At 43.0% G+C, this 27,964-nt stretch overlaps 1 protein-coding gene across 1 annotated transcript; it reads left to right on the forward strand.

Moving 5' to 3' along the window:
• sphkap (SPHK1 interactor, AKAP domain containing) lies at positions 1 to 27,672 on the forward strand. Its single transcript, XM_070906467.1, has 12 exons — positions 1 to 35; positions 2,485 to 2,584; positions 4,599 to 4,709; positions 16,229 to 16,288; positions 16,678 to 16,818; positions 17,619 to 17,883; positions 19,316 to 22,706; positions 24,153 to 24,314; positions 25,336 to 25,419; positions 26,228 to 26,277; positions 26,801 to 26,985; positions 27,520 to 27,672. Exons 1-12 carry the CDS (start codon positions 1 to 3, stop codon positions 27,670 to 27,672), a joined length of 4,737 nt encoding a protein of 1,578 aa, XP_070762568.1.
• The last annotated feature ends 292 nt before the right edge of the window (positions 27,673 to 27,964 follow it).

Genomic DNA, 27,964 nt, shown 5'->3' on the forward strand with positions numbered 1-27,964 from the left:
ATGGCAGGCGCTAAGTGCCTTCTGAAAACGCCGAGGTAAGAGACTGCTCTTTATTCCGGGATAAACAAGAATGTCGAGGAACGTAGGCGCGTATTCCCAAACAAAATCAACATAATGTCTCTACAGGCAATTCAATTGTATGTCTGCTATTCAGTAGTGAACATCTACTTTATAGTGTTTTTGTTGCATTCATGATGCTACTCCAATATTTTTCTGCATGTTTTCACATATGCATTTGCTGTGATGTTTGTAGCGCCCTTTTAAAATACAGCATTTCAGATATTTATTTCCAAAAGCACTGGAATGAAGTGTGTGTGAGGTGCCAATGCACCATCTCTTTTATGTTGCATTGAATGAAAGCGGAGAGATTTTTTGACTGTGCAAAGTGAGTCAGTTTGTGTTCAGTGTTGAAAAAGCGCACCAAAATCCAGTGTTGCAGTAAAGCGGCTTTCACAGTAGACCGTCAGTGTTTGTGCAGTAAACTAGATGTTTCAGCTTGCCTGGCCTGACTGATAGGAATGCGTGGCAACGAAGATTAAAATAGAAATGTTCCATTTTCACACTTCGATATGTTTTTTAATAAGATTTAGTCCTCTGTCTGCTTTTCCCTCCAGGGTAATTGTCAAAATTAGAGATAAAATGAAAGCTTTCTGCAGTCTGCAGGACATACACTCACCACATTGACTCTTTTGTGCCGTTGAACGCTTTCCACAGCAGTGAAATCCGAATGCCACCACCAAAAGTTGCCTGTTTGCGCACCAATAAACTGGGCTGCATGGCCTCTGAAGTCCGGTGACATCCTCCACCACACACGCTTCCACGGGTAAATTACAGCAGCGGACCGGGGCCCTTCAGGGGTTAATTGTGTCCTCACATCAGGCTGATGTCTGCGCGGGTACCTGCATGCGGCCTCAGGAGCACGAGAGCGCACCAACCTGTCAATCATCACCGTGTCTAGATGGAAAGGTCGTTAAGCGCAAAGATTAGAAAAGGAGGTCGTGCGTGACAGAGCCACCCCGCTGGTCCTCTTCAATTTTCTGAAAAAATCACTCAACATTTGCATGAACGCCACAGACACATCAGTCTATGGTGGTTCTTTCTTCCTCTTCTTTTTTGTGTTTTTCCACTTCCATTTTTTTTACAGTGACGTCCGCTTCCAATTTTCTGCATGCATCCAACATATTCACTGCAGAATCAGTGCCTCTGTGTGTGTGTGTGTGTGTGTGTGTGTGTGTGTTGGATGGGTGTTTTGATGTGTGCCTCGCAGATACAGCAGCGTATTTAAAGCACATCATAGCCACTTATCTCCAGTACATCATCCTTTTTTTCTGGTCAGACAGTGAATTCACTTTTCCTGACACAATTATTTAGATCAGGCATGTTCATTATAACTGCAAATATATACAGTTGTGTGATCCCTTTGGGGGGGGGGGGCTTTCAAAATGAAATGCTTTTAATTTGCTTTGAAATATGTGGATTACAGGAAAAAAAACAGCTGCTCCTATTTAAGTATGCATCCCCAGCCTCTTTATTTTCCAAATTGATCCTCATTAATGCCATTCCAGATAAGCTTCGATTTGGTTTATCTCAGTGAAAGCATGCACGGAGGATAATGACGCCTTCCTGGGATGTTTTTGAGTTTGCTATGTTGCGTTGAGGCCGGCCGTAGTCTGACAGGCATTCCCATCACTACAGACTGTTGAATAATTTCGCCCCATGCACCAAATGAAGGTCACATGTTGTGTTTCCCTGTTTGTCCGCTGTAATCCTCTCTGTCGCCGTTGTTGCCAAAGTCAAATTTCACGATTTGGAAAAGTGGCTGTGAATTTTTGAAACTTTAATGCATGTGTGTGACGTTTGCAAGGTCTCTTAAACACTGATAGCCTTCTGCTAAAAGCTACAGTTCACTAATGGGTCCAACATGCAGTTGGCTTCGCCCTTCATGCGAGGGAGAGTCTATGTCATTTATGAAAAAGGTACATGCAGAGAGAGAAGACATCACAGAAATCCCTAAAGAAACATTTTAGCAGGTGCTACAGTGGTTTCTCATGAATAATATTGCCATAAAAAGGTCTTGACATCCAAAGACCAACACCTAAAACTCTTTGCGCTCTTCAATAAATGATGGGACATGTCACCCTGGTTGGCCATAAACTGGTACATTTTCTGAAGTGCAAACTGGGGCATCAGAACCTGCCCTGACCCTGTCATGCTAGCCTGGGAATGATCTATGTGAAGGAATTATTCAGCTCAGAATACTGAAATGATTCTCCTGTCCGACATTAGCTGTCTGGTTAACACATTGGAAAAGTGGCACGGCTGTACAGTGTGAACAAATGTGACAGGAAGTGGGCTGCTCCAGTCAGAGCGGAGATAACCTGTCCTTACTGATGCCAGACTTTTTTTTTAAATAAAGGGAGGCGTTGAGCGCTTGACAAGAACTTGCTCTGACAAAGTCAACTCTGTGCCCTTTATGCCTTGCAGTAACTTCCAATCGTCCGCCATGTTCGAAGACTCAGAGTCTGTCAAGGTGGAGGGCGGCACAGAGAGCACCGTGGCCTCGTCCATCAGCGCCTGCAAGAAGGTAAAAACTGAGCTGCATCTATCTACCTGTGTGTCCCCCTGTCTGTCTGCTGTATGACCACTTCTTCTTTCTGTCTTCTCTTTCTGTGCTCATGTACCTGCGCACCTGTCCATCATATCTGTCTCCATCAGTTTATCTCATTGTGTGTTACCAGCAGTGGAGAAGATTTTCATTTCCTCCTCCGGGGTGCCTTTGACACCCAGGGGTTGTGCAATAAGAGGAACAGCCAGGCCCTCGGGTCATCCCAGTAGATTTATCATCTCCCAGCGCCAGAGAGACAGGAGGGGAAATACAGATCAGTGGGCTGAGGTGGAGGCTAGATTGGATTTCCTTTAAAAGTGTGTGTAGGTCTTATTTGTCCCTCACTGTATGTGTCTGTGCAGGTGGACTCGCCGGTGTGCGTTTGTAATTAGCCCACCGCTCATGATCTTAACCGACTTCCACTCGAGTGTCCTGTAGAGATGCAAGGTGATGTCTTTCTTATAATTGGGCCTCGTGCTCCGCTGACCTGTGCCAGCAGCCTTTGATATGATCGCTCTCAGTGAGATCAGCTGAGTCTACGTCACCTTTACCTGGCCGAGGGCCCACACAGATGGCCTATTCCTGGGGGTGCAAGCATGTGGGGGCATGATTTGTTACTAAAAATACACAGTGAGGATGAACAACACACACGTAATATCCGTCATATGTCTAAGTAATTGCATAAGAATTATTTTAATTATAGCATGTGATTTTAGTCTGTTATCAGCGGTTTCTATGCCCGTATGGCTGGAGGCATTATGTTTTTGGGTTGTATATATCTCAGGAATGTCTTCAAATTTGGCACAAACGTCCACTTGAACTCAAGGATGAACTGATTAGAATTTGGTGGTCAAAGGTCAAGGTCACTGTGACCTCGTAAAGCATGGTTTTTGCCATAACTCAATAACTTGATGACTATATTTCACAGATAGATCTCTGAATAGGTGACATTTTTTGATTCAAAGGTCAAAGATCATTGTGACCTCAAAATAGATTTTTAGACACATCTGTTTTTTTCCCCACACATGTTGACTGGGACGACACGATGAGTGAACAATAACTAGCTTTCCTCCATCTCGTCCATTCTGCCTTTCACTTCCTGGTCCTTTTGAATTTTGAGCGTCATCTTAATCACGTGACTGCATTCAACGTATCGGAGCGTGCCTAATTTTGTGTAGCTATACTCTATAAGAAGCCATCTTTACATAGTAATCAAGTACATGTGTACCTGTTTAGCCAGTACATCTATGATAATCCTTCATTAATCAGTTTAACAATGTTCACTGGAATCTTATGTATGTATCATCAATGTAGTGATAACTTACAATTAGCCAAAAAATACACTTTATACCTTTTAATCTATTCAAGTATTCACTATATATGTTATATGAGTCTGGACAGACATGGATTTAAACTGCAACTTGACTGGTCGGTGGAGGCATACAACCGCGGGGTGGTAATTCTAGTTTCTTCTTCTTTTAAAAATAAATACATAAATAAACCACAGGGTCAAACCCTTGCACTGCGATGAGCATCAAGGGATTCTTTAACTTCACCCTTGTAAACAAATTGGCATTGTAATTGAGTGATTAATCAAACAGCAAAGTCAACTATTTATGTGAAATGAGTCAATACCACAAGGACGCTTGTCTGTCATTGACAAAAGCAGCTCTATGACTGTAGCCTTCATCCTAAAGGGTTCATTAAAATGTCCCTCCAGGGGGGAAACAATAACTGTCGTATATATACTGTGCAGTGTCTGGTTAGCTGACAGATTATTGATCCTGTGCCGCGGACACTTATCCTGAAATAAAGGTCCTGGAGAAAAGGTCAATTGATCCCAACAACCAGAGGGGGAAACGCAGAGACTGGCAGATGAAAGCAAATGTGTGACTCAGACTGTGTGTGTGTGTGTGTGTGTGGAATCATGTGCGTCTCTGTGTGGTGATTTCAGTGCCGCTGTACCTGAGCAGGGTTTATCTGTGTGCTGCAGGTGCTGTGCAGCAACAGTGTGCTGGACTCGTCGGAGTACTGGCTGAGGAATGAGAAAGCTCTGTGCAGACTGGGCCTGCTGGACGACGACACAGAGGGCAGCTACACCATGGTGAGTAGCATACTGTGGATAATGAAACACGAGCACCCTTTTTGGCAACAAAAGATGGACCAAGTCATCTCTAGAGCAGACTTTTAAAGCCGTGGGAGGCATGTTTGTGGGCCTCAAATGACAGCGAGGTCGCGGTTTAAATTTTAAGGCAGAAATGATGTGACACCTGAAAACTGCACTCTCTTCAACCTGCTTCCTGTGAGTGGCTTGTGGGCAGCTCTTGTTCTTAAGGTTTGATGTGTCACTTCGTGTGTGTTGAGAAAATGGACTCGATTTCGGCTCATATGACGGATGTGACAATACTGTAGTCACCATTTTGAGACAACAGTCCAAATAACTCTAGATTTGTTCAAATTTGTGATCGATTTGCTCTAAAAGAAGTACAGCCTTTTATAACTACTTCATATGCATCAACAGCTCACGGGAGGAGTTGCTGGGAGAGGTGGCGTTGATGATATGCATAAATGAACCTGAATAACTGCGATAGATGTGAAACTTTCAACCAGGAAGGGCAGTGAGCCACTGCTTTTCAGCCTGGCATGAAATCAGTCTTTAAGTGTCTTGCTCATAGGTTTGATGGAAGGGAAATCTCACCATAAATAAATATTTATTAATTTACAAATGAAAAATCCATGAACAATGTTACTTCTGATGTTGTCAGGCGGTGCTGATGCTGAGTGTTGTATGAGAAGCATGTTGGTATTGTTGCCAGTTCTGTGAATGAAAGGAGGATGTGGCTTGTATTTTGCATTCTTGAAAAAGATATTTTTGCATCTACGAATGCAACATCACTTCTCATAATCATTTCTCTGCTGCTTTAATATAGAATCAGAAGATTTTCTCCCAGTAGATGTCATAAACTATGCAATTTCATTCTGATGAAAGATTGTTAAAAGCTCAATGTAGTCTCAGCAGGCAATTTATTAAAGGAAGATGGTTTTGTAGGGGAAATGTATCTCTGCTGATTTTATCACACTCTATGAGTGAAAATGAAAAAACACTATCACAGAGGGGTCGCCTCTGCTATAACACAAGCTCTCAAGGATTACAGTAGTTTGACTCTCTTCTTGGATTAGGAGAACTACACTCTTGCTGGACTTAAGTCCTCCGTCTTCTCGACTTTCTTCTTCCCGGACTCTCAGCAGGACAGCGTCAGTACAGGCGAGTTGACTCAACTTCACATGACCTCATAAGCGAAGCGAAGTTAATGCCGCTGATTTGGGTTTGACTGACAACAGGGGGAACTACACAGCCGAACACATTTGTTTGTTTGGTACATTTTGTGTGGTTGTTAATGAGCCATTTTCAGGCTCTCTTTGCCTTCTGTTCGGTGCATGCTGGGATAGATTTAGCAGAAATAAGAATCTTGAAACACCATGACAAAAATATGATTGTTATTTGAGCTGACATGGAGAGGCAGACTCTTTCACATCCTGTAATCAGATTTTATGATTCTAACTGCTGAGCTGCTGACTTTAAACTTATTTCTGTAACCATTAAGTTGCTATATATAGTTTGTAATCATGGTGTTTTCAGTCTTCATGAACTCTGGTTTACACAATTTGCCAAAACTCCACAAGCTTGCAGCATCATTTTACGTTCCCATTCTTTTCATGTTGTCATGTATCACAACAGTTACAGTGGTAAAGCATATACAACATTTTGAGGAGTGTCAAATGACACAACAGCGAGGATATACTGGACACAGTGTGTGTTTTGATAACTGAGGACATTGTTGGTCGTTTAGGCAAGGACGTGGGACTTTAGAAAAGACATCAAGAGAGAAAGCAAAAAAAGAGAAAGGCTTTTAGCTCTAGAGGACACACGTGCTTAATCCTCTCTGTCACCCAATTCTGCATGTGTCACCTTTGATCACTCATTCATTTGAAATTGCAAGTTAAGCATGAATTGCGTTCAGGATTTACATCTGTCAAGTGGCTTCAAGGCATTCTGTCGTATGGAGGCAAAAGAGTATCAATTCAATTTTACAACAGGCACGGATGTATATATAAACTGCATCGACCCTCTAAATGAAACAACACTGCATCAAGCCCAGGATGTGTTTTTATGGAAGATGAGATTTGGTTGAAGGCCCCTCCTGTAGGTGGGCCGTATTAAAGAAAGTACCTGAAATACCTAATCTGTTCTCTCTAATAACATCATCTGAAATGTACAGTAGTTTCTCAAAAGAAATGACACATTCGCCCACACTTCAGTGATAGCCTAATAATAAGTCTGAATTTCATCTCCTCAGGGGTAAAATCAGTTTTCTCACCTTTAGCTGCAAAATATTTCTGACAGTCTGCTTTCCTCTTTGCCCCTGGGTTTTTCTGAAATTATTCCTCAGCACTATCTTTGAGCCATGAACTGCAACCTCAACTTAGTGATCCCGGTTTAATTGCAAGAGCAGTGGGGTCAGTCTCGCAGATCTGGAGGAAGTCTAGACCTCCCACGGAGAGATGCTGAAACAACCAGTGATAATCTGTGTCTCTACAGGTTAGCAGTTGATTTTTAGCTTTAGGGATGGCAATCTCTCAACGACTACTGGATGGATTGCAATGAAATTTGGGACACACATTAATCGTCCCCTCAGGATGAATTGTACTAACTCCCTTAGCTAATAAAGCACCATCATCAGGTCAAAAATGACCTGCAAAACATGGTAAATATTATACCTGCTAAACATCAGCATGTTCATAGTGAGGATGTTAGCATGCTGACATTAGCATTTAGCTCAAAGCGCTGCTTCGCCCATGTATAGCCTCATAGAGCTGTTAGCATGCGTGCAGGCTATTAGTCTTGTTTTAGTTAGTCCAGTTCGTCCGGGATTGTCCCGGTTCATCTGGGGTTTCAAGCTGGGTGTCCCAACAAATATCTGTAAAACACTAAAATGTCCCGGTTTTCACCACAATTAAAATAATAATTATAATGTTATACTTATTTTCAGCGCTTAGATAGACGTTTATCATATTCTGCCCCACTCATTATTACCTAACCCAATATAAAAACATAAACAATGCACGTGTCTGAATTCAACACTGATCTGTCTGTGTTTGTGTCAGTCAATCAAAGTGTCAAGGCTGTTGACAAAACCTGTCAGTACGATTAGCCGAAGAGAGGCTTACTCCTTCCTTCGTAAATTCTCTGTTCAAGGCGTCCATAGTGTTGAAAGGGACGTTCGGTAGGTGTGCTAAGCGCTGAAATAATTGTCCCCCATCCTGATGAAAACGCCTATGGTGCGAGCAGAAGTGCGAGCAGAAGTGCATACATGTGCGTGTGCATGAACATGCAGTACACTGGGGATTGGAAAATATGGCAACTCTAGTTTTAGTGCTACTTCTATTGGTCTCTCATTTCATAGCACAGTTTTAATGGGAGGTCAAGAATTATATGTAAAGGGTGATTAAACACAGCGACTATAACAGGGTTTTCAAGCCTTTTCTAAAGGATGCTATTATAACTTCCTGCAGTTCGTCCTCAAGAGTTACCTTTTACTTTTAATTCCTCCATCATGGACTGGAGCTGGTCCTTCTTATGCAGCATAAATGCCAGTAACGCACAAAGTGTTTTGACATTTTTTTTCCATACTCCTCCCTAAAACATGCCTAAAGTGTTTGATAATCATTACCAAGGAAACAGGACTAGCAGTAATTTAGCAAAGAGCACCATTCTCACACACTCATGTCACACTTCGTAAGTGTGAGCAGCCGTGTTCCTGAAACCCCCAGACACCAGCTGTATTATGTGGGACAAGACGTACACAGGACTTAAACAACTGTGTGTGAGTTTTGTCAGAGTGTTTTTTTATGTTTCATACAGCTCTCAGTATATATCAATACATGTTTTGGTAATACAGCAAGCTTTCATTAAAGATTAGTGGATTTCTGGAGAGCAAATGGTCTGTGCATCAGCCCAACATGCCCAGCTGATCATTAAGCTGGGCATGTGAAGTGAAGTAGATTTAAGCATTGCACCATGACTCTCCTCCTCCTCGTCATTTTTTACTTGAAATGCTACTTGTGGCGGCTGCCAACTTGAAAACAAAGACATCACTTGTGCTGTCCTTGTCGCTGCCGAACAGGCCGCTTCTCATCAAGCTCGTACCTGAGTTTGGGATTATGGGGACAGTTTTATCTTCATTGTTCTTTTGTAAATGTAAAAACAAAGCAGCTTCATCTTTACAGTTTTTTCTTTTTGTTTAAACGAGACAATGGTCGTTTGTTTTCTTTACCTTGTGTCTGTTTTCTATGAATCAGAGGGAACTTTAATGCGAGCGCGAACAGATGTGGCCTGTCCTCCCCCGGCGGCGCTTTCGGACTTTTGACATGACAGATTGCTCCTCTGACTCTCAATTCTCCGTTCGGCTTTTCTGTGGTTTTACACCGGCCAATCAATCAAATGGCAGCTTACAATTGATGACACTGTGTGAGAATTAATTCTTCTGTCCTGGCCTGATCTGTACAGGGAGGCAAAAGGGGGGGGGGGGGGGGCAAAAGAGACGAGGGTGAAACAATGAACGCTGATCCAAACAGAGTGAGAGGAGTAGCCACAAAACCACATTCAAGCATTGGATACTCTGTCAGCAGACAGTAATACAGACCTTTCTTTTTTAGCTTTAATGGACCAAAACAAATATAGTATTGAATGGAGCTTGGGGGGGGTTAAGGTTAAAAACAGCATATTCTGATTTCACTGGAAGATAACTATTTAGAGATCCATTTTTGATCAACCTCGATATCTAAATCAACCCAAATTCATTCATAAGGTCACGATTTCTAAAAAGTGTTTGTTTGAGAGTAAAAGAAAAAAGCTGTGTTTATGTATTCAGGTACGGGAATAGTCCAAAATAGTGAGCGCGGAAGGCCAAAAACCGTGAGCTAAATAAAAGGTAAAAGCTTTTGATTTCCTGTGTTTCTCCCACCTCTGGCTGCATCATGTTGTCACCTTTGATCACTCACTCATGTTTTAATGCATGAAGTCACAGAGAAGTGTCATGTTGCTGTGATAGTCACACTGAATTTCATCACACCCCTGAGGGATTTGACAGGGTGAGCATTTTGAGGAGGAAGGCGGCACCTTATATTTTTCTCTTTGCAAGGCAGATAGTTACCTAATCTCTGATGCATTTCCTTTTGTTGATCTGCATATTTAACTTATGTGAGGATACAATTCAAGAGAAAACATAATGACAAAGTTCTGGATAGAAACAATACAGCAATAAAACATGACACCTCAAGGCGGTGGCTCAGAGCTGTTTGAACTGCTAGCTTAACGTTAGCCTAGCGAGGATGCAGTAGAGAGTGACAGAATTGGGGATATGAATGAATGAGTGGCGGTGAAGTTGTAAATCTGCCACAAACACTTGATCAACATTACTACTACTGTAGTATTTCTAAAACTACTGCTATCAGCTGCATGCTTGACATCTTTCCATATTCCATACTGTCCACCCTGCTGACGGTTGATTGCTTTATTTATATGTTGGAGGTTGGTGGGTTGGGGGGGGTGAATGTGGGGCAGGGTACATTATAGATTCTTTGAGGGTCAAGAGGACAGAATTACAAGATTTAGATAGCGTAAAAAGTGATCTCATTTCAAATGCATGAAGATAAAACATAAATATTCTGATAACAATTAGCAGTAAAATTATTGTGATGAAAACACATCTTAGCACTTCTCCAAATGTGAAAACAGCACATTAAAATGTGTGCATTTCAGAGACACAGAAGCTACTCAGCATCGACTACCCCGGGTCTGTTCGTAGGCTGCTGTTTTTCATCATAGTCCTTTAGAGTTTTTTGTTCTCTTCTATGAGCCTATTAACATGTTTCTGTCCATGTTTACTGATAAAGTGATCATCCTTTGGGGAATGTATATATTTGTCGACCCACAGATGAATGTATACACTCCCCAGAGATGCTATATGTCCCCTGTTTTCAACATTTTTCCATAACATATTCGTATTATTCATGTCTTGAGAAGAACCAAGACAGCATCAGCTTCTTGATGTTCTCTTCAGCCCGGGGCTCCAGGCTGAGCAACTCACAGCCAAACGCTAATTGTATATCTGTGTGTGTGTGTGCGCTTGATATTCACGACTCGTGGTGCTGCATATATCCTGTTTCTTTCAGCAGTAGAAAGGCACAGCCGTTGATCAAGTCCACACTGTTTTCACGTCCATATTCAAGGACAACCTCAATGTATAGCATGTGGAATTTCATCGTATGTTGTTTCCTGTTATGTTTCGTGGACAGCCGATGTTTTCCATTTTACCAGCATGTACTTACATTTATGAACACAAAATAAGGCTGTTTATAGTCACCAGTATGTGAGATCAGCATGCCTGTCTGGTCTCTACACCGGCACCGTGTAGCTTGTGGGTCGCAACACAAAATTAATATGGCGGAGTCACTGAGCCTTAATGTTGTTTCCCCCCCAAACTTCATTTAGATTAAATTAAATTTAAAATGGATTATAATTGAAGTTGCCAGCCACTGAGTTAAGTCAAAACAAAATAATCGAGGGAGCTGTGTTGAGTTTTGTGACCTCAGAGTGAGAAAACCCGCATTTGTGGCAGCATCTCAAGGTCTGTGAGGGACGGACGTTTACCTACAATTTATTCGCCTAATTCTTTCGAGTTGCCTTATTTTGTTGCTTTTGTGGAGAAAGACCCCACAAAACAAGCATACAGAATATGGAGGACTAAAAATGCAGTATAACAAAAATACTGTGTTTCAAGTTATGAAAACTATTTTTTTTTAAAAAGCCACAGTTAAAGAAAAAAAAAGGGAGACAGAAGGACGAAGAGAAGCAGCAGCTGTGTGTGGGAGGATCAGCGTAGTGAGCAGCAAGGGAGGGCTGCTGAGGAGGAATGAAGCTTTGATGGACAAAGGAGACTGAAATGTTTGTGATGGTTTACTATATCGACCACGTCTGTGCACATAATATTGTATTGAAACTGTGTATCTGCATAAGCTCTGTTTGTAGGTGTGTGTAGAAGTAGAAAGAAAGAAATCTGCCTGCCTGACAGTTTTTGTATGTCCAGGGCCAAATGGGATTTTATGCATAAATAAGTTGGGACAATTGAACCCTTGTGGGTGTGTGCATTGTTAGGGTCTCGGACACACACACACACACACACACACACACACACACACACACACACTGTGCCTCCAACAATAACCAAACATACTGTAGCTGAATTTGGCTGCTGGGTCTGTGGATCAACACTACCAGCTGAACAGAAAAGTGACTGAATTGTTCCTGAAGCTGAATACTGACTTTTTTTTAAAGGTAATCCAAAGTCTACAGTCTTAGTGTTCATCTTCTTCTTCTTATACTGCATGAGCAGACAAATGGACGTGCTAAAATATTATGCAATAGAAGAGAAATCTCAAAATAGAGGACTGGTACTCACCTTTGCTCAGTAACAAGATGCATCTTTAAAAAACAGTCACAGTTGTCACATGCAAGCTCAGAAGGTGTTATGATTTCATGGATACCATTTTTAGGACTTGTCTGTGTTTGGCTTCAAATTTAAGTATGAATTCATTCTTGCCCTTTTTGAAAGAGTAGTTTGACAAAATAGTTGCAACTCAAGGGCCTGTTTCTAGCTTTTTCTGGAGCTTTCAACTATATCACGGTTGAAAAACAACTGAGCAAACTTCACCCGCTGATGAAAACTGTGTAATAGGGTTGAAAGCTAGAAAGTGGATGGGGAGAAGTTAGTAAGTTTTATCAAACTATTTCCAAGGTCAAAAATGAAGTTCTCTCCAAGTTTAATAAAAAGCAAAAATAACTTTGAAAGGACAAAACTGCAGCATTTAACCTCCTTATTTTATCACGTAGGGACCAAAAACACTCAGCCAAGTGACCTACAGGTTTTTTCCCTTTAGAACAAATCAAGATGCCCTTCACCCTGCTGCCAGTTGCCTCTGAGGCTGCTTCCAGATTTCCCTCCTGTAAGGGTTTTCACTGTCCAGTTTGGTCCTCGCGGTCCATCAGCACAGGTGGTCAGAGTCACTCTGACTCTGACTTTCGCTTTGGTTGGCTGGGCCGATGTCGAGCCCAGCTGTAGATTTACGTGGGCTGAGCAGCTAGTGAAGCGAAAAAGATGTGGAGAGACACCCGGATCTCTGCTGCAACGTTGATGCATTGTTCTACAGAAAATTGCATAGGTTGTTTCTTCAAACAGCTTGAAATAATACAATGCATTCAGGTAAATGCAATCAGTAGCAAAGCAGGAAGCATCATGATATTGTATCGCTGCAAAAAGTCATAGTGAAGACATCTGGTTGGATGGATGTCATGAGTATTTGACTTTGCGTCCCGTCTCTAACAGTCTTTCCCTAACCTTTAAAGTGGGTATAATCAATACTTTTATATTAACAGTGGATCACATGATTACTTTTACCTGAAAGGGGTCACATGTAGTGATTAACCCACGACTCTGCAGTTGTTTTCTAGGCTGCGACTTTACTGTTTTGGTTCACTCTCACTGCTCTCACAGGGTCGTGTCCAGTTGCAGCAGGCAGCTGTTTCAGCTCTGAAAAACAACCAAATGCTACCTGCTCAGCACCAGACGGCAAACACAAAGTTAGCAACTAGCTGGTGAAGTTAGCGGAGTATTTAGCAGCTAAAGAGCCAGATATTTCCTTAGATTCCTCAGGTGGACAGAGACATGACTCCAAATGAATGCTAATATGCTCTGTATCTGCTGGATGAGTCAAATAAGCAACTGTTTGCTAACAAGTTCTGCATATCAACTAGGGTGATATGTCAGTATGTCAGTGTTGTGTTTACAACTTGTTTTTGCTGTCCCCAAGTGGCCAAAAAATCAGTTATTGCAGATTTCAACACGTGGTGAAAGAAAGTCAGTGATATATCACTTCTACCAACAGTGTTGAGACTCTCTTATCTGGAGCACTATTCAAGTCCTTGAGTGTATCAGTTCATCCACACGTCAAACTAGTACTTTCACCCTCTCTGTCTCTGTATTTCTTTTCCTCTCTCCCTCTTTATATTCCTCGACTGTTGTTTACCTGGTCAGTCCTTCAGAGACAGGCTGACGCAAGCTGGTGTCGTCCAGTATGTCTGTGAAAAACTGATAGAATCAGAGCGTGTCCCTGGGCTCGTCTCACACATGGACATTGAGATGACTAGATGGTCCTCTGCTTCCCAAATTTAGAACAACTGCCTCTTGGCTCTCGCCGTCTGATGGGGTTAAATTGCTTTAACCCCTCTCAAGGTCAAAATTGCTGATCACTCGCCACGCTTTCCCTCAAACTGTGTTATCTGCAGGCGATGTGTTGGCAGGCAGGGGAAGGTGTTGTCGCTGCTTTTTCTGGGATGATTTCCAATATCAGTCCAAGTGAATACTGCCGAGGTGCTCCTGAGCAAGGCCGTCAAACCTCTTATTTATATGTTGTGGTATGGATAGAAATTAAAAACTGAGTAAGACACTAAATAAGGTGGTTCTTTGTTCATATCACATTACCACTTAGATAAAGGGCATATCTGCATCCAGATACAGAACAGGAATACAATTAAAAAACATTATTCTACATTATCAGCTGCAGAAACAACAGCATACAAGCACTGTGCAGAATGAGTAAAAGCAGAATTTAAAGGCCGTATTTCCATTTATCAAACTAGGGTCAGCAAGTGGCAAAATCAAGCTATTGTCTTTGGTTTCAGGAAATGATGTAGGATAATCTCAGGCCCTGTGTGTATGTCGCTGACATTTAACAGCTATTCTCGCAAAAAGGTCCTCGTGACACTCACTAAACTGATCCGAACAACAGACAAGGAAATTAACAAACGGTTTGTACGCCTCAGTGAGTAGATTGCTGTTTTTTTGAGGGAAAGGTAACGAAGCCTTTTGGTTTTCAGATAAATGTTATAGGTGACACATGCAGTCCACGAAGGGCAGAGCAGAAAACATACCTGTCACACACTTGGTTTGATCAGGGTGAGAAAGGACAACCTTTTCACATTGTCAGCTGTGATTGACTTCACATATTTTATACTTGACTGACTCCATTTTCAAGCGGCAATTTTCATCACATTAGACTTAATAGTTTGGAAAATTTTAAGTTTGACTGGAGGATATCAGATTGGAGGTGAGGGGGGAAATTGGCCTTTCTGAATGTGGCGCATTACCGCTTCAGCTGAAGGACATTTTGGCTCATCCGATCAGTTTTTGTTGTTTCCTGTTAATGTTCCTTCTTAATCTTAGCTTTTACTTTGATGAAGCAAACCCAGACTGTCTTCTAAAGGAAGGAGAACATGCAGAGTGTAGCAGAATTATATAAATTCATCAGTATATTGACCTATTTATTGCAGCAGTTTTTTGCTTTGCTCTCAAATCTGCAGCAAGAAAACAGACGTGGAACTAGTAAAGAACCTTGATGCTGGATCTATTGTGGCTTCTATACCTTGACATGACTTTCTGGAAATAAATCCATCACAAAAAGGATGGAAATCATGGAGAATATATGCTATTTTACAAGCGCACCTCAGGTAGTTCAAGGGAAATCATTTCAAACCGTGATGTGTGTCAAGATGTGATTATTTGAAACTATATATATTTTTTGCAGGTCTAGAGAGGAGAGGAGGGGGGAAGATAGCAGCAGGCAGAGCGGATATGGAGATGGCAGAAGTAAAAGAGAGACAGCGGGATCCCACCTGTGCGTGTTTTGCATTGAAAAGATGGAGATTGCCTCAGTGACTCACATAAGACTTGGTTTGATTAGTAATGACAAGCATGGTGGCATTTAGACGTTAGTTATATATATATAGAAATGTATGTGTTCGTGACTGAGACACATGCACTGTGACTTCTCCCAAAGCACCTCACAGTACCCTGCACACACACACATGCTGAGTATGGGTGCTCAAGTGACTCCCCACCCTCAAATGCTGTTGGTGACGTGCTTTATCCATTTAGCCACACAGGACTAACTTGGCTATGCCAACTTAAATCAGAGGCTGTGTGCTGTAGAGTCAAACAGCAGCAGCCAGATACAGTCCCAGACTCCCAGCACTGACATGAGGACTCCATCACACACCATTAAACCTGCAGCCAGAGGCGGAGGTGGATGAGATGGGAAGAGGAGGAGGCAGAGAGTGTGACAGAGGCACAGAGGAAGAGAAAAGCGGAAAAAGAGACGAAGCCGGAAAGAAAATCACTGCTGATTTACACCTGCTGCTAGCAGCCCGAGAGACGACAAAGTCTTCTTAGAAAGGGCTCTGCCAATGAGAGACAGAGCCTTACAGTGGTTATTCAGACACGACAGACAGCTGCTGTAGTTTTTAAATGGTGAGTCACTAAGAAGAAAGCTGTCTGGTTTGTAGGATTTGTGACAAAGAAATGGCAGTGGGAAAGGCAATGCAGTACCTTTACCATTATAGCACTCTCACAACTGACATCTGGGACACTTTGTACTCTACTCCTGCTTAGCTTTTGTGCTATAATATTCCACTTTAATGTTTTGCCTTTCTCTTTTTTTGTCCCTCAGATCTGTTTTGTAAATCTGGACCCTCAGAAAACAGACTATCGTGATGACAAAAGCATCAAGGTGAGCAGAGTCCTCATCCACGCTCATTCTTTCCCTCCAGCGTGATCCTCTTTTCTTTCCCGCCCACTTTCCGTCTCCCAAGAACTCTGTTCATTGTATTTCACATATAAACATATGCTCGGTTGCCATGGATTCAAAATCATTACCCAGAATTAGAGGTTTGATTTGTTTAGATTTTGCAGCCTTTTGCAGCTGGTGGTGGCAGCGGTGGGCGATCAATAATCATTCCACATGGCTCAAGACTTCTCACAGGAAGGATTTTATAATTATGTTTCTCTGAGTTGGAACCACAGAGACCGCATGTTTAGTTTTGAAGTTGTTTGAAGAAAAGCTTTTTTTAAATTTTTAATCATCCAGCATTGTGTCTGTGCTCGGCATGTCTCCTCCAGAAATTGGCATCAGTGTCTCCAGACCTGCCAAAGCTTGTTGAATTACTGACTGTCCACCAGCCGAAAGAAAATGAGATCCTACTGCTCGGTGGCCTGGAAGCCTCAGACACTTGCCAAATTCAGCCACACCCCCCCTCTCAGGTGAGTTTGCAGTGATGTCTTCAGATCCATTGCAAGTATTTTCAGCCTTTGAATTAACTGGCCTGGAGTGCGAGGCAGAGAGTGCAAGCTGTTCTTTTATTTTTTTATACTGCAATTTTGTGTGATTTAGATTTGAACCTTTTGTGCTACAAAAAATCCACAGGAGGAACTGCATTCATTTTATCTAGTAATTCTCCCCCATTCACTCCAATAAAAACATTTTTCGTCTTCTGTAGCATAGAACTACGTGTTAGACAGAAAACCAACATTAGCATGTACAGAAAATAACACTTGCAGGTACAGAAAATGGAGTGAACAGTCATAAAAAATAACACAAAAACTATAATGGCTAACTACCGTAACATCCTTTTTTGCTTTTATTGGTATTTATCTTTAAATACAGTGTTCCCTTACAGCCATTGACCGTCTCATAGACCTTTTGAAGCTCACCAAATACATCATTGTATAAAACCACTTTTAGAATCAATACACAGCCTGAGGAGCCTGCACAGACGATTAAACTTGCATGAACAAGTCCAATAAGTTAATAGCATATCAAATAAAAGGAAGAAAAACATGCACGAGAGCTACACAAACTCACTGAGTCTGACGGTTCGAGATGTTTATAATATTGAATCTCATAATTTGTAAATCATGATTGGTGTGTGCCTTTGTGTGTGTTCAGTATGTGTGTGTATGCATGTAGAACTTTGTATGTACATGAAGTGCGTCTGTATTTATGTGTCTCTGCGTGTGCATGCGTAATAGATATCTGTACATGTTCCATTCAGGTCGGACAGCAGCAGCAGCAGAGAAGTACAGGTGTGTGCCTGGTTCAATGTTCAGGGCAGAGACGTGCCACCCAACCTGGCAGCATCATTTTTGATATCAACAAGTTCCTGATTGGTCTGCAGTGGGGAAAGGAGCGACAGCTTCAGCAGGGGCGAGCTGCAGGGCAGCGGGTCGATGACGACACCAATCGCTCCATCTCGTCCATAGAAGAAGACTTCCTGACTGCCTCAGAACACCTTGGTGATGACAGCGAGGATGATGGCTTCCGAAATGGTGAGCGTCATTACCTCCACCATCAAGGTTTTGTTTTTGGCCGTGTTTGTGTGTTAGTTGGCAGAATATCTTAAAAACTTGGATGAAAACTGGCGGGAAGTAAGGCCAATGAACGAGTTATTGGTTTTTGGTGTTGATCTAAATGGGTTTCTCGATATTTATTTACATACTGTATTGTTGACTATTTTCTATTGAACCACTGCGCTTAAATGAAAAGGAAAATATAGATGTATTTCTTGATTGTCTATCACTGTGTATTTTGATAGAGATTAGAATCCAGATACAAATTTTAGTCATTGTTAAATTTAAGTCATGTTAGTTAATCTGTATGAATTAGTCATGCATGCTGAGCATTCATATAAATGTTGATTTAATCTGTCATGACTGAATTCATCGTAATTGCCATAAGTCAATTTTCTGTCCTTTGTGTGACCCAGTGTTCAACAACAGTCAAAGAGACCCACATCTGCCCATGTAAACATGGCACTATACAGCTTCACAGTGTTCGTGTGATACATTTGCATTAATCACAGTTTGAGTCAGCATGCTGTCCATTCAAAACCTTAGAGAAAATCTTGACTACATATGGTGCAACATGAAGTGGCTGTACCACCTGAAAAAAAGGTCATCTTAAAAATCTTAAAACAGATGTCAGATGAACAACACATGTCCATTGAGCACAACCACCATTATCTGAATCCATGTGAATAGTACTCCGTTCAGTTCCTTATAACTGTAATGTTTACATGTTTAGGCCTGTATCAGAAATAGGATGCAACACAGCCAACTCTACACTGGGTCAATGAAATGTTAATATTTAGATCATTACCTATAAGAATGATTTCTGCTGTGTGTGGATGGTGCAGCAGTGGTTGGTCTTTGCCCGACAGTGGAAGTGTTGGTAGTCATATCGCACTTTTTTTATCTCACATAGATACTGTAGAATTTTAAGGCCAGCAAATACTTAAAGTGCAAAATAAAATACAGTGAAATGCAACATTGATAATATTGTTAACATAATATTGTAAACATTATTCTAGTCATATTTGTTTTTATTTAGCAGACATCAGCATATTGAGTAGAATTAAACCCTGTATTTCCTCCTGAGGTTGCAGCAACACTACCATGGCAGTTGTGTAGCAAGCACTGAAAGATTTCTATTGTGACTGAGAATGTATAACACAAGAGAGAAGTATATAATTATCGCCACTGTGTTACCCCAGTGAATGTGTTAGATGGAAATAATTTTTGTCCAAGGGGAAATTGAATGGGACAAACAAGACATAAACGAGGTCCAACATCCAGTGAAGGGTAAAACAGGGTAATATTCTACTCTTGCTGTGACACTTTGGAAACTGATGGAGCTGCTTTCTAATCAGCGTGGACATTTTTCATTCCCTTTCTGTCTCTGTTTTCCCCTGTCTCTTCACAGAACCGGAGAGTGGTGACCTGGCAGAGAGCTTGGTAGAGGTTGCACAGAAACACTGTGTCAGACTTGCATGTCAGAGGGGACAGCTGGCCCATCATCAGAACAGGGAGGATGCTGAGGTGAAAAGGGAAGGGCTTCAGCGAGCAAGCCTCCACACTAAGGAATCAGCTGGTCACTACGCCACCAATCTGGCCGAGTCAGTACTGCAAGATGCCTTCATACGCCTCTCTCAAGATGAAACCTCCTTTGTCTCTGAGGCTGCTGTCAGTGTGTCCCTCTCTAGTCGTCCTTCCAACTCCTCTGGTCCTTCAAAGACCAAACAGCCTTCCCAACAGCGCACCTGCTCTTTTGAACTCCCCAAGATTGTTATAGTTCAAAGCCCAGACAGTTCTGACGGGGCTGTAGAATGGCCAGAGACCCAGGTGTCTCATGTGCCTGACCAGGATATCGCTGCCAAAACCAGAGAGATGTCAGAGAATGGGACACAGGCCCACATTCCCCACCACAATGGAGGACACCCATCCAAACATGTAGAGGTGGCTTTGGCCTGTGCTGCCAGTGTCATTGGCACCATTACTACCCCGCATCTGACGGAACAGCTTGCCATGGAATCGGCCTCAGAGGAAGACACAGAGGAGGAGCTGCAGGAACCAGAGGAGAGAGGTGACTACTCCTTCTCCTCAGCCATGTGTGGCATGGCTCAGGTAGCTGGTGCTGTAGCAGCTGTGGAGCTAACGGAGGAGTCAGGGGAGTGCGGCGATTCTGACGCAGATTCCGCTGAAGTCTACACAGCATCTCGTGGTCTGATGTCTGCTGCTGAGGCCTCTACAGCCTTCACGCTGCACTGCAGTGTGGCAGAGGGTACCAGCGTTGAAGCTTTTCGTGCCAACATTGCTGAGGTCCTACACAGGGAAGCAGCTGAGGTGCTGACTCAGCCACAAGGCTACAGGAGTGTAGCGCACCTGCTGGAGGCCACGCATAACAAGATAGTAGATGGCATTACTTGTCCAAAAAAATCCTACATGGATGAAAGAGAGGTGGATGATTTAATAAACGAGGTGGCAGACAGCCTATTCAAGCATGCTTTAGAGAAAGCAAAAAAGAAAAAAGAACTGGAGGGTACTGGAAAAGATGCACCAAACCTCCAGGTTTTTCTGCAGGACAGTGTAAACAATTTGCTGTTCGACATCCTTTGCCTGACACAGAAGAAAATCAGTCACATCTCTAGATGTGACCAAGGGTCATTTGAGACACAAGAGGGTGATAATTGTGCTAGGGAGCCTACTACCACCAAGGAGAACAAGGATCCGTTAAGTCAATTACAGTGCTTAGTTGGCCATAGCCAGTCCACTAATAGTGAGAACCACAGTGGCATGCTACACTGCACAGATAAGCTTACCATGGTTCCTGGGCTGAAGGAGAAATATGTGCTTGAGGAAAATGATCTCATTGCATCTTCCTTCATAGCACACAGCAAAGAGCAACAGCAGCAGTCATCATGCAGACAAAGTCAGTCTAGATCCACCTCCTTGCTTGCTAAGGAATTCTCTGATTACCAGCAGATCCAGCAGTGCAGTGGTACCATCAGAGAACCTTGGAGTGAAATCCCAGTTCATAGCACAGAGAAGAGGGGGCGACTAGTGACAGGCAGTGACAGCAGACAGGCCTCCCTTACACCCCAGTCCTCCCTCAACTCTTGCACTTCTCTGCTGTATTTGAGAATGGACTCAGAGTCCAGGACACCTATTACTTGCTATGCTGACGATTTGGCTGCTACAGTGGTGTCCATGGCCACAGAACTAGCAGCCATCTGCCTGGAGAACTCCACTGGGAAACAACCCTGGTTCTGTGCTCTAAAGGGGACATCTAACGAAGGGCCAGAAGCCTACTTGATCCCTGCTTGCCGCACAGTCCTCAGGAGGAAAGAGGTTCAGAGCAACAATGCTGCCTCCAAGAAACATCGGGCACCACGCCTCAGTGAGATCAAGAGGAAAACGGAGGAGCAACCAGAGTTGATGGAACGGCTCGTGAACCGTGTGGTGGACGAATCGGTCAATCCTGATGAACCGCAGGACCCATTTGCCCTCTTTGCCTCTGAAGTCACAGCCAGGATCATGAATTGCCCTGAGCTTAATGTGGTGGATACCTCCAAAACAGGCCAGCCACGCAGCAGGTTGCAGTGTGAGAGGTGGAGCCGTGGGAAGGCTTCTAGTTATGAGAGCATTCCAGAAGAAGATGCAGACCCCTCAGGCACACCCAACACCCTGGGCCCTGGCAGTAGGTTAGGTCAGAACTTGAGTCGTGGTAGCTCAATCTCTAAGCAGTCCAGCTGTGAGAGCATTACAGATGAGTTCTCACGATTCATGGTAAACCAGATGGAGACTGAGGGAAGGGGCTTTGACCTTCTGCTGGACTACTACGCAGGAAAAAATGCCAGCAGCATTCTGGCTGCAGCTGTGCAACAGGCTGCATCAAAGAAAAATGGTCACCTTAATGTCAGGACCTCGTCCTGCTTGTCCAAACAGTCTAGCACAGAGAGCATCACAGAGGAGTTCTACAGGTTTATGCTCAGGGACATGGATAAGGAAAACAAAGACTATGGCATCGCCAAGACTAAAGAGTGGAGCAACAGCCTGTTCCCCCCTTCTCATAGAACACCCTTCTGTATACGACAGTCTTCTGTCCCTGACCGGCGTTCCTCAGACTCGCGCCTGACTGTCAATTCACCCATTAAAGCCAACTCTTTTGATGGATTTGCCCGCAATGTGCATGGAGACACCCTGAATATCTTCCCCACCAACTCAGTGTCAGCCATGGGACTGTGTAAGTCAGACTCCTGCCTCTATCAAAGGGGTAAGACTGACCAGATTACTGATATGCTGATTCATGAGACCTGGTCGAGCTCCATTGAGTCCTTGATGAGAAAGAACAAGATCATTGCTGATCCAGAGGACAGTATTGAGCTGGAGGCTGTGGGAGACCCCCAGCCCCATGTGCAGCAGTTTGCCAATCGCCTGGCAGCTGACATTGTAGACATTGGCAAGTCTGCACTGGGGGGCCAGCAAGATGTAGCTGGGGGCACATCTGGGTCGCTCCCACAGCCACACATGCCTGTTGGTGAAAGAAGAAGGGGGTTCAAACAATCTCATCTAAGTTGCAGTCGGAGTAGGTCCAGCCAGGAGCAAATTGGTACTGGAGTGGGGTCTGGGACTAGTGACAGCAGTGCACCCCGCATGAGGGGCCCCAGAGATGTGCCACTGATCCACATAGAGGGAGATCAGAGGGATGAAGAGAGTCTTTTAAACCCTGAAAGGACAGGAGGAGGACCTCAGGAAACATCCCCAGACATGTCAGCTACCAAGCGTACAGAGAGAGCTACAGCCAACGGCAGCAGGTATTACACTGCTCACAGTCCTTTTGTGTGAGAGTCAGACCCCTCCTCCAGGCAGAACGTTTCTTTTTTACAGCCCAGCATCATACTGTAGATGTGAAAAGTAGAGATTAATCTGTCTGAAGAGTGAGAAATGAAGAATCACATGGTTTTTAAGGTAACATTAAAAGTTGAAAAATCAGCACTAAACAAATAAAATCCAGGGCCTACAACTGTCCAGTCTTACCAAAGCTATTTTTGGAGTTTGATCAAAGAGTGGCAGGCACACGGAGGATCCATTCACTGGGAAAACTAATCTATTTTAGCAGTGTGTGAGGTTTGACAAACTTTTGGCTAGGCTGTGACTCACACTGTCTGGGTGATGTACTGTGTGTGCAGAAAGCTTTTAGTGGCTTCATCTTTTATCCACTGTACGGCTGTTCAACTCACCTTGATCAGTACAAGCTGCTCTCATACTTGGCTAACACACTAAAACTGCAAGACTCTCAGAGAGATTTAGATTACATTGACACAACTAAAATAACAAGGAATTTTGGGAGATTAAAGCTTGCTTGAGAGGTTGCTTGGCAGCAGGTTAGCTGAAGAATGGTGTTTATGTTAAGTCAATTAATTTGTAATGAGGGTATGTAGTCTTTCTGATTATTACATTATTAGACATGGTCTAATATCTTATTCAAACCAGACTGACAAGGACTCAGCAAGGTGGCAAGATTCACTCATGTTCTTTCTGTCTGAGTGTCCTTTCAGAGGAGGCAGTAGAGCGTAGACTCACCCAGAACACATTTTAGTGGATACTCTGGGGGTAATGAAGACTAGAGCAGTTTATAGTGTGTCTCAGTGTGGAATCAAATGAACCTGCTGAAAATGTATAAGTGAAAAGAGCTGCTAATGTGCAAGAGAGGTATATAGAGGAAAGTGAAAATATAAAATCTGTTAATCTTTTTCTGACTGTTTTTAGAAGTTTAGATCCTCAAAATAAGACTTGTTCAATAGGGAATGAGAGGAAAACGTCAGAAAGACTCCCAGGCCACAGGAGAGTCACAAGACATGCTCCTTTTCACCTGACAATACATGTAATCCAGGAACAACTGGAGTGCATCTGTTTGTCCCTTGTGTAAGAGTGGAACTCAATCACTCGCCTAGTCAATAAATCCTGATTTCCCTCAGGAATTGTTGAGGATGGCAGCCATCAATCATCTGATTGTGACTTAATTTAATCAATTTCCTAAAAAACACTGAAAATCCAACAGTGCCCCTGGGGAATGCAGTTTGCTGATGCATTAAAGATATTGAAATGAACTAGCTTTCTTTTTTATGTGGTGCAAAGTTATTTCAAGTTGAAGAGCATGGGAACAACATTGGGGAAACAGCCAGAGCACACATTGCTGCAGACATTGTGCACAACTAGTCGATGGTCATTCCCACCGTCTTGCGGTTTGCTCTCCCCAGCAGTGAGAGGGACAGGCCAGCTGTGGCGGTGGCTGCAGTAGTGAAGAGGGACAAGCGTTCTATGAGTGCTAGCAGTGAAGAGAGCATGGGGAGCTGGTCCCATATAACCCCAGAGGATGACCCCCACGAGGAGACCAGTAGTTTTATCCAGCTGAGCGAGGGGTCAGTAACCGTTGCTCCTTGATACTGCTCCAAACGCTGCTACTCCCACCCTCACCCCACTCTCATTGGCCCATTGCTACTGACACTTGTGCACTCCTGTGCCAATGCTAATTTACTCACTGCTGCTGCAATATCCACGCCTGCTAAGGCAGTATATGGCAGAGAGCTCACTCCACGAAGCCCTCTCCATAGCTCACATACAGGACTAAACTGCACCCCACGCACATAACCACCTGCAGTAGTAGGCTGCAGTGGTACAGCGTTGTGACCTCTCACATCAAAAGCCTCTAGTTCAGAACATTTGCTACACCATTCTCTGCTTCATCAAATTCTTATTTGTTTCAGCCTATCACACAACTTTTACCAAACAGCTTGGAGTCACTGCTCTGTGCTTGCTGGTTGAAATAAGCTAACAGTAGAAATGGCCCTGCTTTCACTTTGCCTTAAAACAACTTACGGACCAAATTAAATTTCAAACACCAAAGTAAGCATTATAAACTGCATATTTAAATGCATTTTTTTCTAAAGACGTTGACGTGTGGGTGAGAGCGGAAAGGGGAAGCTGGAAGGCTCCATGTGTTCATTGTGGCAATGATGTAAGATACTCGCTTTTTGCTTAATTAACTGCAAGGGTAGTTGTCTGCACCAACATAACACTCGCTGCTCCTTGCAACTTCTTCATCTACCTGCTTACTTTAACTCCACCTCATTCCCACAATCCATGTTGTGACACAAGGGCATGGCTGCCAGCCCTGCCTGTCCACCCTACCCGCCTAACTACTTCCAAATCTCCTCATCTTCATATTCAGACAGGCTTGCTGCTGGACAAAAATCACCAGCTCTCCCACCTCGAGTGTCCGATTCTGCTGCTGCAGCTGCTATTTATATGTTAATCACCAGCTAATGAACAACATGACCTGCATCGCTGCGCCTATTGTTCCCTTCACAAGTCAGCGATCATGTCGGATGTCTTGAGACGACATGCGGATGATGCTATCCCTTGTTTTTTATTGGTTAACAGGAACGGGACCAGCAGCGCATCCAGCCTGGGCCTGGCAGACCTGGATGCTTTTTCTGATGTGCCCACTCAGAGCACAGTAATCAGGTAACTGTCAGAGTCACAGGCTGGTGTTGAAATATTTCTCATTAATGTGTCACTCTGATGCCCATAATGACGTTTTTCTCTAATATGACAAGAAGTCTGCAGATAGTACATTGCTTTTTCTCATTTTCTCACCCAGAGCGCAGCAATCAGGTGACATGTGACTGTGACAGGCTGTTGGACTAACACTCATGCCCAAGACAGATTATAGCTAATTACATATTCCGTTGTCATTCTAGCACAGATAATAATGTTCCTTTTAATAGATATAAAAGTCTGCAGCATTTCTTCTATTCTATCTATATCTCTATCTCAACTGTAGGAGAGTTTAAAACAGAAAAATCAGATGAACAGTGTATAGCATATATACTTACATTAAAGGAATAGTAAAAAGTAACAAACATTTTAGGAAATACTCAGTTTTGCTTTCTTGCAGTAAGTCTGGTACATGACTCCCTGTAAAACCACAATGTGTCATTTTTTAACTTTCAGTTTTTGTATGGATTAAACAAACAAAGATGTAACGTGTTAATTAGTGAGCTTTAGAGGTGCTGGTAGGCATATTTTGTTACCTTCGGACAGAGCCAGGCTAGCTGTTTCCCCCTGATTCCACTCTTTATGCTAAGGTAAGCTAACCAGCTGTTGGCGGTAGTTTCATATTTACCGTACAGACACAAGAGTGGTACTGATTTTCACATCCAACCCTTGGCAAGAAAGTGCACAAGTGTATCTCCCAAAATGTTGAACTAGTTCTTAAAGTGATACTGTATGCTTCTGTAACTTTGAGTTGCTTTATTTTTTTTCCTCACAGCGAGGAGACAGAGAAAGGCCATCTGGCAGGAACCAAGGAGCATGTCTTTGGTAAGTGTAGTGATTGATTCTCATGTCTCAACTCAATGTTATCAGCCTCTTAATTATTCACCTCCTTCATCAGTTTTAACATCTCTCTACTCGTCAAGAGCTCTTGACTGACTCGAGGTACAGTATGTGCTGAGTCTGTGTGATTAATCCCTCAAGTGGATGTGCTTGAATAGAGGCGATTTGATTCTCCTCTGTGAAATAAGGATGGTCATCAATAATTGAAAAGGGCCCGTAGTTCCAGAAGGGTCTCAACACAAAGTTCATCTTTGTTTAATGACTTGCACTCCAACAAAGATTATCTCAGAGCACAACTGAGCCCAGGATATTTCTATTTTATGAAGCTGGGCATACTGTATGAGTGCATGCAAAGGTTTGGCACGTTGGCTTTTTATGTCCAAACAAGTATAGAACAGAATGACTTATCGGTGCAGTCCTAAAGTGCTTTGATGGTGAGAACAACACAGTTAACATTAAAGGTGTGTAATGTAGAATACAATATCTCCTGTCACCTTTAACTTTTCAGAGAGCAGTTCAGTGTGGACAGCAGGTGGCAGCAGCAACCTCAGGGTGCTGTTGGTGGTAAACTGTGACCTTGAGCCTGAGTGCGTGAACTCGGAGCTGAGAGTGGCCCTGCAGTGGATTGCCGCCTCCGAGCTGGGCCTTCCTGCTCTGTACTTCAGGAAGTCCAAAGAGAAGAGGGTTGCAAAGGTAGGCATGGCTGTCAAATCAAAGACATAAAAGCAGGGGGACTAATTTTTCACTCAAATGTTACTGATTGTATAGTTTTATTTTATTAGTTAGAGATACTTATGTAACGCAATGCATGCGCAAAATAAAAAATCCTCTATGTATTCCTTTGTTGGCCTAAAAGTGGTACAAAGTAAATAAATTGAGGCTAGAAATACAGGATGGGTATTTTTATTCCCGGAAAAAATACAGAGAACATGACTTCACTGTTCTCAGTGGTTGAGTGATGTTTGATAATGCCTGAAGCATTATCAACATATATATATATATGTATATATATAGTTCTTGCATTTTTATAACTGGGTTTTCTTGACCACAAAATCGTGTGTTGGTCTTCTTGGTCTTCTTCTCTCATATTTTATAATACACTTTGCTAAAAGTGTATGAGTTGACCTGTCACTGCTGTTTAGATAATATAATAGCAATTGTTGGAGGTGCTTAAGTCGATGACCATGTATTTATTGTTGGATTCATTACGTGTGTGTCTTCTCTCAGTTCCAGAGGGTGGTCCAACTGATGTCTCAGAAGGCGTGGCGGATCGCGGACTTGTTCAGCGCTGTGGTTCAGTTCTGTAAGCTACACAAGAAAGAAGAAGAGGAGGGCCGGTCTCTGTCCAGCCTGTTTGATTGGCTGTTGGAGACCCTGTAGGGTGGACTAGCTTCCTCATACTGCAAACAAAAACACACATGCTCACTCACTCACACTTCTAACATTTCTAACTGTTTACCCCGTCCTGTCTCATCACACCACGTGTCTCCTACTGCAAGCTGAAAGCACAAACGCGATCAGCATACTTGAGAAATTCATACACCTCAATCTGTCCATGGAAGTTGTGTTTTTTGTCTCCCTTTAATAAAAAGCATGTTTTGGTTTTCAGATTCACTTCTCTAGTGACACGCACACAAACACAGAACAAACTGTAGGTGTAAGGGTTGGGCAT

Source organism: Enoplosus armatus, chromosome 5 (assembly GCF_043641665.1).
Source record: "Enoplosus armatus isolate fEnoArm2 chromosome 5, fEnoArm2.hap1, whole genome shotgun sequence".
Classification (NCBI taxonomy): Eukaryota; Metazoa; Chordata; class Actinopteri; order Centrarchiformes; family Enoplosidae; genus Enoplosus; species Enoplosus armatus.